This window comes from Xenopus laevis, chromosome 8S, assembly GCF_017654675.1.
Source record: "Xenopus laevis strain J_2021 chromosome 8S, Xenopus_laevis_v10.1, whole genome shotgun sequence".
Taxonomy (NCBI): Eukaryota; Metazoa; Chordata; class Amphibia; order Anura; family Pipidae; genus Xenopus; species Xenopus laevis.
In genome coordinates, this window is record NC_054386.1 from 67,118,653 (window position 1) to 67,132,330 (window position 13,678).

At 36.1% G+C, this 13,678-nt stretch overlaps 1 protein-coding gene across 2 annotated transcripts in view; it reads right to left on the reverse strand.

The window, feature by feature from the left end:
• Window positions 1–281: 281 nt before the first annotated feature.
• Window positions 282–13,678, reverse strand: part of LOC108700131 (mitogen-activated protein kinase kinase kinase kinase 4) — a 126,745-nt gene continuing 113,348 nt past the window's right edge. For both annotated transcript variants that reach the window (XM_018233032.2, XM_018233031.2), the window contains exons 29-32: window positions 13,328–13,477; window positions 6,751–6,910; window positions 3,244–3,383; window positions 282–2,235 (exon numbers count right to left, since the gene is read on the reverse strand). In XM_018233032.2, the coding sequence (XP_018088521.1) occupies window positions 2,152–2,235; window positions 3,244–3,383; window positions 6,751–6,910; window positions 13,328–13,477 (534 nt within the window). In that variant the 3' untranslated portion in view covers window positions 282–2,151. The remainder of the gene's footprint in view (window positions 2,236–3,243; window positions 3,384–6,750; window positions 6,911–13,327; window positions 13,478–13,678) is intronic.

Here is a 13,678-nt window from a genome sequence, read left to right on the forward strand (position 1 = left end):
GCCAGATTTGGTGAGGTGAAAATGTGTGGGGGCTGACCATTCAGCCTTTACATCCTTTAACTCATTTAAACAAGGAATCACGTAGATGTAGCAGTAATATTTGGGCACATTAGTGAAATGATCTGCCACTTGGTCTATAATGCTACCTGTGTGCTGAAGGTGTTAGCAATAGACACGTACTCGGAGTTTACTGTACTGGCACGTCAGTATGTCTATTGACACCTACAGCCCTAAAGAAGTATGTGAAACAGTGCATCACAGTATGTGTCTATTGCTAACATCTTCAGCACACAGGCAGCAGTATAGACCAAGGGGCAGATCATTTCACTAATGTGCCCAAATATTACGGCTAGGTGATTCCTGATTTCACTGTGCTGGCGGGCTGCATTATTATTAATTTCATGATGGAGGGTGAGGGCCGGTGTAAATTTGAAGGCTGGCCACATTTGGCCCCCGGGCCGCACTTTGGACATGCGTGGGCTAATTGCTATTGTCCTACTCTGGACACTGCACAATAGAAGATAATTACTTTACCATGAATTTTGCAGTTAAGAAGTGACAGGTCTCTCCCGTAATGCAATTTCTAGAAGCTTACAGCCTACTGTCGTCTTGGAGACTGATATAGTTTAAAGCACAGTAAAACTTGCTTAGGACAGAATGACCAGCAGAAAGGAAGACATATAGATGATGCTACCATTAAAAGAAATGTGTATGCACAGATAAATTAATCTAACATCACATTTTACATTTATTGCATTTATATATTACCTGTTTGTACTTTCTCCCTCATAGCAAGCTAAAACTAGCTTTATTTATTTATGACCTTGCAAGCTTTAAGATGTCGAAGTTTTACATCCGAGTTTTTCACGTTTTTGTTTTGCTTAATAAATACCTGATTCAAAGTTATAATTCAAGTTTATGAATTGTATTACAGTAAAAGCAAAAATTGGACTGGTAAAGATTTGTGATATTTTCATAACATGGTTCAGAAATTTTTGAATTATTTTTTTTTATATGACAGCCCAGCAGCAGACTGAAGCTAACTAAAATTTGCACTGCCTCCTCATAATCATATTGAATTATATAACCTTTATCTTTGAACATTTACTATATAATATATGTTGGATTTATAAGTTTTCTTTTTTTATATTTATTTAATCACATTGGCATGCATATTAAAGAACTATTTACATTTGCCAAAGTGATTTGTATTTGTGTGCATGATTGGTTCATTTTGCCTTCATTAATTTTGAAAACCGAAATGTCACTCAAACTATATTACAATCATATTTTACATTGCAGGATACAGGACCTCAGAAATGTAATAGAACTGCATGTCCTTCAAGTAAGATATATTTTTTCATTACAGTGTCAACATAGCTTAGTTGGTACATACAGACCAGCCACCAAAAAAGTGCAACATCTCGTAGTTAGGAATTCAGAATTAATTTAGTGCTCTTAAAATGATAGACTGAGCAAATTCAATTTATTAAAATGGGTAACAGAGGATTCTAGGCACGATAGGACACAAACCTGTTATATCAGCTTTAATAAACTGTATGTTTGTAAGTTGTTGTACTGTTTGTGGTCCCTGCAATTACAGTGCTGTAAAATATGTTGATGCTTTATAAATAAACTATAATAATAATAATAATAATTGTGAAATAATACAGTACATCTCACAGGATGCGTGGTCAGGCAGTCCAACATATTTATGTTTCCAAAATATTGCTAATATGGTTGGTATGTGTGCAAGATCACAACATAGCACCAAGGATCATAAATATTTGAATGCTACAATTTCCAGTGCATCTATTTTGAAAGATGACGTCAAATAAACACTTCCATCATGTGCAGGATGTCAGCTTGTGGTGTAAAGGTAACAAACCTTCCATAGCAATGTTGCTCCATCCAAATGTTGCTGCCCTATAGCACCCAGCATTTTACAGCATATTATCAATGCTTAAATCTGTCATCCAGCAATAGTAGAGATGGATTCTCAAAGCAACACCTGTACTTAAGGTTGAGACACCTACTTTGGAGAGTTAAGGCAAGAGAGTCTAGTTTTAAGGAAAGCTTATGCCCCATTTAACAATAAGCACAACCTCTGACAACAATCAGTTTTGCTATCCAAGAGATGCAGTTTTGGGTTTACCAGTTGAACATGGCATTTAGTCCAAGCGTCATAAAATAAATCTGACTGCAGCCTCCAGATTGCGCCGAAGCAAAAAACACCTGGGAAAAAAACAAGTTGTGTAACTATTTTTCATAGATTATAACATTTTTGCATAGTTATAACACGCTATGAATCTAAGAAGAGTGACACATATAATTAGTGTCATATTAACACAAATTGGAAGGCTATGCCTAGACAATAGCCTAGCTATCTGTAAAAATATGTTTTCCTTGCCATATAATCCCATGGTTTTATCTGACTGTTCAGGTGGCCATACACAGAGATCTGCTCGTTTGGAGACCAAGATGCCCACATTGAGTTGGGCAATATCGGGCTGATCCGGGGTCCTAAGGCCCAACGATCGAATCAGAATCGAGGCAATACGGGCAGAACCGCATCATCCACCAACAGATGCGGGCGCGATCCAATAGGAATTTTTACCCTACTTGATCGACATCTGCCCTACTATCGGGCCGATAAGATTGGGGATACCCGTCGGATGGCCCCACACATGGGCCAATAAGTCAGCAGCTTTTATCAGCCCGTGTATGGGAGCCTTTAGGCTTATGACAGATGGGAAGATTTGTGTGCACTATTGCCTTTTTTCAAAATACATTGCAGAGCATGGAGAGGAGTTTTATTTGATGAACTCAAGGTAAATAAGTAACATGCTGTAAGGCATGGGTATTATTTGGAGGGTGTAGTTTTCATTTTTTTGATAAAAAAAATGTAATTTTACCGTTCCTTTAACCCCAGGCTACAAATCTCCCCATGTGCCAACCTTCAGAAATGCAAGGCATTATTGTCAAAATAATATTGGCATTCTTGGATCCATAAAGGATGCTTAATTTATATGCTTCCCTTATGTTATCTAATCTTACTAATGTTGCAAGGCTGAGCGTTTGCATAGCACACTCTTTACTACAAACCCAAGGGCAGTTTTAACAAGGTTAAGTAGATGAATCAGTGAGTAAATATTATGGGAGACACAGTTTCCAAGTTTTACTTTATCTGCCAATATTATTTCTTTCAAATATAGTTTTGTTGAGCTGTGGCGGATACTTTACCTTGTCATTTCTTTCGCATAGAAATTTGAGCTTTTGAGCCTTCTTGTGCATAAAGACACCCTCTAAGGTTCCAGTTTCACCTGACCGAAGCTCAATTGCTTTCTCTCCCCAACCCATGATCTGGTTAGACTGGAGGTATGCTGGAAAATGAACGAACATGAATATGAAGTATCTATAAATGTTATCCTAGTTCTGGTTTATATCAGTACAATCAAATCAAATCAGCAGCCCACTGCTGAAGCCATCTGTATAAACAAACCCCTACCATGCCCCAGCTGCTGCATTTTTTAGACTTTGATATAAGGAGCAACTGATTATACAGAGACTTCTGACTGGATGGCTGATCTGCATTTGCCATTAATAGCACAAAACTTTAGAGCAATAGCTTTCAGACATTTTCAGCTGAAAATGAAGGTGGAAGAATGGAAGCTGTCCACACATGTTTACAACCACTTGAAGTATTCATCCATTTGGTCAGTGGCCAATTGGTCAGATACTACTATTGCATGGCTACACTAGCACTTAGAAAGAAGTTGTTCTGGCAACATTTGATATAGCTTTTAACAGAGAATTCAGACCACAGTGCTTTAATATCCAATGTAAACCATTTTTTACATTTCTATGGGATTTTATGGTTGTTCAGCTTCCAAACACTATTTCCAATTGAGTTGTTTTCAAATTGTTCACCATAAACAAAGACTTTTTTCATTTGCTTTCCATCTTTTATTTTTTAACGTTTTCCCAAAATGTAAGTTTAAAGTTTTATGTTTGAGTCTCTAGTGTTTCCGTCGGGCAGCTCAGTGATCCAGGATTCTGAACTGTTGCAGTTGATACATTTAGTTGATACATTTCTTAGCAACATCTGTGGAATATTAACAACTATTGTATTAATTCTAACAGCTGTCTTTAATGAAACTCAGGGATTCTGCGTGCAGGGACAAAAATGACAAATGTATCAATTAAATGTATCAATTTAGAACATTTAAAGAGTCTGCTACCCCCCCCCCTTCCCAGAGCTGCTTCAGAAGGTGAAAAATCAAACTTTACACTTCAATATTAAAAAAATGGTCACAAATAGAAAATAGAAAGTAATTGGAAAAATCTGAAACCAACTGAACTGGAAAAGTGTTTGAAGATGAACAACCCCTTTAAAGGAGAACTAAACCCTAAAAATGAATAGGGCTAAAAATGCCATACTTTATATACTGAACTTATTGCACCAGCCTAAAGTTTCCGCTTCTCAATAGCAACAATGATCCAGGACTTCAAACCTGTCACAGGGGGTCACCATCTTGGAAAGTGTCTGCGACACTCACATGCTCAGTGGGCTCTGAGCAGCTGTTGAGAAGCTAAGCTTAGGGGTTGTTGCAAATTATCAAGCAGAAAATGAGGTTGGCCTGTTATTTAAGCTGATGTTACAGGGCTGATTATTAAATTCTGATGCTAGTTGCACTGGTTTCTGTACTGCCATGTAGTAATTATCTGTATTAATTACTAATCAGCTTTATAGTGTGACATTTAGGGGCAGATTTATCAAAGGTCGAAGTTCAAAGTTAAAAAAACTTCGAACTTCGAATTAAAAAAGACCAAATAAATAGAGGTCGAAGGTTTTTGGGGGTCGAAGTGGTCTGTATTCAAATCCTATGATCTAAGGAATAGCGCCTTTGATCTACTTAGATTCGAAGTTTCTCCCAAACACCCCCAATTGCCTCCATACAGGCTCTAGGAGGTCCCCCATAGGACAAAACAGTACTTCGGAAACTTTTAGGTGGCGAATGGTCGAAGTTGAAGTTTTAAAGAGACAGTACATTTCGATATTCAATTTCAACGTTTTTTTCAACTTCAACTTTTTTCAACTTCGAATCGAAGTTGGAATATTCGATGGTTGAAATACCCAAAAATTTGTACTTTGAAAATTCACTTCGACCTTTGATAAATCTGCCCCTTATATTCTATGTGTACTGTATATTGTGTATATTGGCAGAAAAGAAGACAGGGAGCTACTGGGGCATCTTTGGAGGCACAGATCTTCCCTGCTAAAGGGGGATTTTAGGCTTCAGTGGAGGCAATGTGATTGTCGATTCAATTTATATAGGAAGCACATTACCACATTAGCAGTAAGGTTAAAAAAAAAATGTTACCATGTTAGGTATCATTTTCCACATAATTCTGTAACACATTAAATGATAAAGGCTTTTTATATCTGATGGTTAAAAAACCAGATCGACTGTATAAATGTATACAGTTGATATTAACTAATGTAGCATTACCAGAACAAGTTAGTATTTTGACTCCTTGGTTCTTAACAGAAAGATGCAGGATGTAAGGGCTGGTCAGCAAACATTGTTAACATACAGATGCAGCCACTTTGGTTTGTCTGTTTGACACAGAATAACTAAACACAGATATCCCATTTATCTCATTTAACACAGAAAACTGTGACATAACATCCCATCTAATTAAAGCATTCACCATTGTGAACAATGGTGCTTTGGTATGCTAATGAAAAGGTTAAATGCATTAAATGAGTTAAGATAACTTTAGATAACACAGTTTCTTCAATTAACTCTGAGTCATGACGCATTTAACTCACAAATCCAAGTGGCTTCATCTGTATCACTACTGGAACCCTAGTAGCCTGATATATATTAAATGGTAGTAGCACCAGCACTGACACTTGTCAGCTGATTGTTATCCTGAAAATCTACACTTGAGAATTTTCAGACCCCATGTGCCATAGGCTTGAACTTCATTAAGCCTAGTCTTTACTTCTCATAACTGGTATATTCACCAGTAAAATAATGCAATAAAGACAATTTACAAATGTAGCTGATGAGTTTGTAAGAAGGTAGAAAAGGAGAAATGTCCATTTCGCACTGTTGTTCTTTAATGTCCTGTTGGAATTGTTCCCCACTGATGTTGTATGCAGTTTTGTTGAGAAGAAAAGATTCATAAGGAGTAGGAATGTTGATTATTATTTTCCCTCAGTTTTCCTTTTCTGGGCTATGCTGCAACGCATACACATAAGCACCCCCTATAAACTATCAAACGCTAAATAATAAAATTTAAAAAAAATTGTGATTGGCATATACAAGAGATTTGGCCATTGTTACTCTACATGCATATGGGAGGAGGTATTGCAGTATTATAATAAAAAACACAAATGGGGCAATAACACCAACTTCTAGTTACCATAGCAATCAATCACGTGTTTTTTTTTAACAGTTGATCAGTAAATACTACCTGCTAATTGGTTGAAATGGGTTACTAGAAAATCAGCAAAGTTTACACCATTTATATCGCAAAGAGGAAAACAATTTGCCCCAATAAGAATAAAAATCCACATCAATGTAATATTGTTCCTCAAACTGTTATTGCATTGTGATTTTTAATTGCACAATATAATGCACCTTTATTGTTTTAAATCTTTACATTAATGTAATTTATTTAAACAATTTGGCAAGAGGCAGCTCTGCGAAATTAATCGTTTAAATGAGGAGTACTTACCAACAGAGGCAGGCATTTCCCCCCACTGCAAAATAGTTTCTTTTGTGAAGCGTCCATATGTATCAATGTAAACTCCTTCATCTTCGTAGCTCACCAACAGTTCCATGCCATTTGTGTTGGGCAGAATGATGATAGCGTGTGGGTGAATATTCCCTTGGATCTGAAATTATAATAGATTGCAATTAATATTGTATATCCATTAAACGCATACGCAGCTACTTGATAGATTACTTCTGCAAAACGATTGGTTGAATGCTGGTTCTGATCACAATAACTGGACAAATGTTCAGCAAATGTTCTTTCACAATGAGAGCTATGGCCTATTTATGATTAGGTTTCGGCACTGCACTCTACTCATACATTAAATATATTATCTATTTTCAACTGCAAGTCGCACTAATTGATTTTAATGTATTGTTTTACTTTTTCTTTTTAATAGCATTACAAATGTATATCTGTTGAAAGGGATAGTTAACATCAAAAATTTGAATTTGTGAAAATGTTTGAGTTTTTTTTCTACTCCAAATAAACTCACTTAAAAAAACAAAATGTTTGCTTATTTATTTAAAAAATACAAATATAAAAAAACTTGATTGAATAAATAGTTAGATTTTTGCCTAGGACAGCTCCCATTGACTTCTACATGACCTTGCAAGCTTTCAGATGCTAAAAATGTACATGCGAGTCTTTAAATTTTATTTTTAGCTTCAAATAATTGAAATTTTAATTCGAGTTTTGTGAGTTTAAGTGCAAAAGAACCTCAGATTTAAATGTTCTTAGCAAATTCTAAGACAATTTTGGAATTATTATTTTTGTTCTGTAGCTACCAGACTTGGAAATGATACTGCTATCAGTAGAGAGAGGCTAAAAAGATGAATATGCAAATAATGAAAAAATAAAATGACAATCTCACAGTCAATGTTTTTGATCGCTCAGGACAGTGATCCCCATCAAACCATAATATGAAGGCTATTCATTTCAATATCATGCAAGATAAAAAATGAAGACCAGTTGCTTAAATAGCTTAATCAACTGACTAAAGTTAATGTTACAGATTTAACATCACGTTAGGGTAAATAAATCAAGGAGATATGGCAAACTGCTAAGTAAACATTATTACATGAGCCATTGTTTATATCTACATAATATATTTGTAAAGCAAATACACCCTTATATATGTACCCAGCCAAGCTGCTGCAACATTTCTGTATTGTGACTTACTGGCTAAATAAATATGTGGCAATTGGCAAGTGTATCATAAAATAAAAAAACTACTTGCCAGACTGAAAAAACTCAGGCCCACCAGTGCTGTGCCCTTCTCTGCTACCAGTATCCATAGTACTAACACCAGCATCCATAGACGGAGAGCAATTTTAAATTGTTGCCTTGGTGTTTTCATGAGCAATTGAAGTGAAAAGAGATGGGGACAAGGCTTAAATCCTTGACAGTAGCAGTAAAAAGAGCAGCAAGCTTTCTGTGTTACAGGCAATCTGTTACCCTGAAGCTCTCCAGGAAACATGATATAGAATCCATTCTCAGAATAATGTCCTTTTAAATCAAGTGACCCTTTACGATCAAAGGAATACTGCTGTACAGATCGAAAACTGTAGAGAAGCTTCACTTTATTTCAGATCTATGACACCAACAGGGAGGAGAGATGTGTATTTTTAGCATATTCTTTTTTTTCCCCCTTTTCCGAAAGAAAAGAGCACAACTGCAAATAAACATAGGCTGTTCTACTTTTAATGAGTAAGGGGAGATTTCTTTTAACCTCAATTCATTTCAAATTCATTATTTGGCCATAAATGAATTCCAGGTGATGATGAAATGGTGTGTCAGACTATAAATGTTGAATGTATTGTCATTGTATTGTACACGTGCCTCTGCTGTCCTGTAGAGATGCTGGTGAAATGCCCCAACATCATTTTTGTGTGATAAAATGTCAATGTTTCTTTCACAGGCTGCAATGCCCACATTATTTTATTACTTTATGTGAAGATCAAGATTTAGTGTGACTGTTTTGCCTCCACAGTCTCTACTGGTGAATTTATTTAATTTATGTGCATGTTTTTGTTAAATGAAAAGCAGAAGATAATCCCTCCCGTTCTCTTTATATAGCACTTTCAGTTTACAGGAGAGGATAGAATGGGAAATACAGCAAGGGAAAATATTTCCAATAGATAGAAGAATCTGTAGACTGTATGGCAGGGGGATGCCCATGATTTTTAATGGTTTGGAATAGTACCCTAAGCCTAGCCCCCTGCTCTCCTGCTGATCTGTGTGACTACTTTGTTGAGCTGGCTGACTACTGTTACATTGTATCAACAGCCATCTGTCCTTAGCCTGCATCCTCCAAACCCCACAATTCCCTGCGCACGTGATTTCAATAAGGAACGGAACATCACAGTGCAATGCATTGTGGGTTATTTAGTTCCTGCATGCTGTCTGTAAACTGTGGAGAAGTTGTTACAATTTGTAACATCAGTGTTTTAGCCCCTCCTTCCCTGCCAGGATTTCAAATGATGCAGAAAGAGAAGAACTATTAAACAATGGGATTTCAGCATAGAAAATGGCATTTATTCATACTTTTTGAAGAAACAGGTAACCGTTATGGGTATATTAGGGGTTTCTGTGTTATGTGGGCCTCTTTTATCAAATTTCGGTTTGCAAGCCGGAGTTCCCCTTTAAATAAACTAACCGCATGGAGTTACTCATAATCAAAAAAATAAGTAAATAAATGTGTGCAATGAGCTATCCTAGTGACCAAAAATAAGTACTAATCACATCATCAATACATATGTTGCACATCAGAAAATCTAAAAAAAAAAAACTTTTTTACTAACATTAAAATCCATAATGACGCCATATCTATAGCTTGCCATGTTTCATGCTTACCCAGCACTTAATCAAAGGTTCTATAGAGCTTTGCAGAGCCTATGATTAAGTACTGGGTAAGCATGAAACATGTAGGGCTATAGATATGGGATCATTGTGGATTTTAATATGCTTGTAATAAAGATTTTTTTCTTAGATTTTATAATGTTGTATTTTTGATGTTTATAAAGAGTTTAATGTCCTCTCCTGTGGTAAGTGGTAAAGCACTAAGGGGCACTACTGAGCCCGGAAGAATGCTGTGATCTGCTCCTGGCATATTAAAAAATATGAAGCAAGTAGCAGAGAGCAGTATCACAAGCCATGTTCTTACCACCTGCTCTAGGCCAGAATAGAATTGACTGTTTATTAAACGAGTATCCAAAGTTGCATGACACTCAAGTCAAGGTCGTTCAATATGTTTAGGATATTATTATTACCTCTATCTCTTATCAGCAAATCTAAAGGATTTTGCTTTCTTAGACAGGGTATTATCAACCATAGCAGCTGAAATAGCCACTGAATAGCCCTTTAAGAAACTCTCATGTGCCAACGATTATAGTCGATCGATTTATCTATTTAACCTCAATGACTATGGAAATGGACTATCACAACTACATATGCATTCACATACCTGTCTGAAATTGATAAGTATTACTGATGTTGGAGTGGGGTTTAGTTTCCTGTTAAACCTCCTGTTCATACTACACTCTTTAACTGGTTAATGACTAAGTTTAAGTAGATACACAACGTTTCCTGAAATTACTTAACCATTCTACATAGATTGACAGTAGTTCTCAGTATATCTAATGCTTTCTATTCATTTTAATAGATTGCATTAGTATCCTGTTTGCCTTGTTTAGTATATCAGGGAAGAAGAAATCGTTTTAGTAAGGCAGCCAAATAACTTACTTTGATTTACTTTGCCAGCTTTCTCATACGGATATGCCAAGACATTGCTACCTAAGTTTGACCTGAATCTCTCCAACCTTCAGAAATAGGCCACAGGCCAATACCAGATGCCAAGTACATTCATTTCTACCATCTATAAAACTGACGCCTTCGGCAGCCATAAAGTCCACAGCAGCACTGCAGAAGTAGAATATACTGGAATAATTCATTTTTTCCCACAAAAGGCTTAGATATTACCTTGTACCATTGTATTAAGCACATGGAATCTGGGAGTGCATCCAAAGCTACAAAATTGTCTACTTCTGTTACTGACACTATTGTGCATTATCAAGTATTGTACTTAGAATGACAACTCAAAATTGCTTTTGGCAGATAGGCTGCAAAACCTGAGAACCTCAAACAACTACTGAAGCTGAAGAGGGTCTTGAAATGTGATGGTATAGATGGATACTGTTAATCAAAGGGGGAAACTAGCTTGTTGCAGTTCTTCTGAAGGAAATGTCACATCTCTCTTTTGGATTTATAGAAGTCTAGGAGAGTATTTATAAAAGACTGGATAATTACCCTTAATAAACATGCACTATGAATATAAAGCAGTGGCATTCTCTATTTTCACACTTTGATAAATATATAACAGTCATTGCAGCAGTGAAAATTTTGTATCTTTAATACAAAACATGGTCAACAATTTAAAATGTTGCCTTCATTTTAAAGGGATATATGGGATGTATCATGGTCAGGAGAAGGCAGTTATTATTAAGGGTTACAGCTTAAGATGGCAAATTTACAGTTATGCCTTCATCCAGGAAAAGGATAGTTTTAGATTTAATTTACTAATGTTTAGCAAAATATCCAAAGCTACTCCTCCATCTATGGAATGAGTTAAGAGGGCCTTAGAATTTCAGAAATACTTTTTATTAGCCCGTAAACAGAGGAAAGGAATTGTGGGGTTTGGTGACTCTTGGCTTTGAACCTCCTACCTCCCACCCCATTCAACAGCAAGATACTGCAGTAGATACTGCAGTGGTCCAAACAAGTGAGCTTGAGGCCAAGCAGTGAGCATAATTTTGAATGTGCTACCACTATTCACTGCCTATGAAAATGCAGCATTATCACTATAACTGTCAGATTCGTATGATTTTCGGACCATGTGTGGAGAGTCCCGACATTTTCGTCCCATGGAGATCAGTGATATGGTTGATCGGACAGGTTAAAAGATTTCTGTCCGCTGCCGATAATTTCTCTGCATGTATTGCCGATTGTATGATTTTCAGTGGGAGACTGTCACTAGCTTTGTCGGACATAACTATCGTACGATTGCTGTAGGGGCAGAACATCGGCTGATCTGTTCTTTTACTACTTTATTTGATCTGAAAGGTTAGTGGCAGGTCTGAAGATAGGGAAGTCCGATCGTTCGAGGATTTGAACGATCAGATCTTTACGTCTATGGGCAGCTTAAGGCTGCTTCCAATCCAATGCTTACACACTAAACAAGATCAATACCTATAATCAGAAAAGGAATGTTTTGTTATGCAGTAAGCTTTAACCTCATACATTACAGTTTATGTAGGAGCTAAATATATATAAATAGGGTATATTTTCACTTTAAATCTTATAAAGTTGTTAAACAGTTTATGGACATTTATGTGCATGCTCCAGCTTGACTTTCATATATAATGTCATTATTTCTTTTTGAGCGTTACTGTCCCTTAACAGCCCTTGAGACATCCAGTTATCAATAGAGCAGTAGGGATAAATGTAGGTCACCTTCACATTTGTTCCACTTAGTGATTTGGAAAAAAATATTCCTTCTGAACACTATTGAACAGATCAGTCTAGGCCAGCACAGACAATGCTGCATTCTGGGTATTATTTTGGGTAGAAGTTGAACATTTAATTAACTGTGTTAGTATGGAGACAGGGCATCTTAACAAAAGAAGCAGATACAAATCTCCATGGGATTTATACTGAATAATATGTTAATATTGAGTTAAAGAACAGAATAAAAACTGTAAATTTGTAGAAACGTTTTTTTGTATTCTACTCCATTGAAAAAAAGGAAAACAGAGGCATATTACAAAGCCAACTTTTTAATTTAATGTAAATGCCTGTTACAGAGATGTGCATTAGGTAACACATTTACAATATTACAAATAGGGAGAAAAGGAAAATGCTCAGGTACAATCACTAGGCATAGGGTTAGGTACTTAAACACAGAATTTTGTCCTACTCTACGTTGCATTGTAGCTAAATGCATTTTAGTCAATGAGTACTATTGTATCTCCTTTGCTAGCAAAAGCAAATCTTTACCAGTATCATAACCTATACACCAATAAAAGCATTTATTCATTTCCATGCAGTAGACATAAATCAATCTTGATTGGTTGCTGTTTGTTATTGCACATCTTTCTCTAGGTTAGCTACTGTATATAGCCTAATATAAGTCTGGATCTGGCCTACAGCTACATCATTTTCCCCTTCAGAATTGAGATGCAGGGAGGATGGAGGTGAATATTAGCACAGAAAGAATTTATGTTGACATGAAGATGCTTCCTGTATTTTTACTTATTTATTAGATTTATGTTAAACATTTTGTGATGACAACAACATATTGATCATTTTAAAAGTATAAAATTTTCCACTCTTTACCTAAAAAGACATTTCTTCTTCTATTCTGCATCTGTTAGTAATCAGAATAAAGCACCAAGCACATTACAATGCCAACATTTCCCAATATGTTTGGGGCTGTGTTTCAGCTGAAATGGATTACATAGAATGATTCTAAACTACTTACATGTGTAGGAAGGTAAAGGTCATAAGCTGCTCCAGAATCAACATCAATTGCATGAAATCCCACTGATGAGCCATATATAACCTTCAGCCTCTGACCATTTTCCACTGTAAGGTCAACGAACAATGGTTTATGATGAAGAGATGAAAATGACTGAAATAATATGAATATGAAGATAATTATTTTAATGTGGCACACCAATGATTTAAAGCTACCAGAAAACATTGACAAAATAGAAATATTTTGCTACTAATATGGATCTATGCTAAATGAACATCAAGTACAAGGTGCTGTCTTATTACAGAGATAAAGCAGGTCGAAAATGAAATGGTTGGCTCATCCGTAGTGAACTTT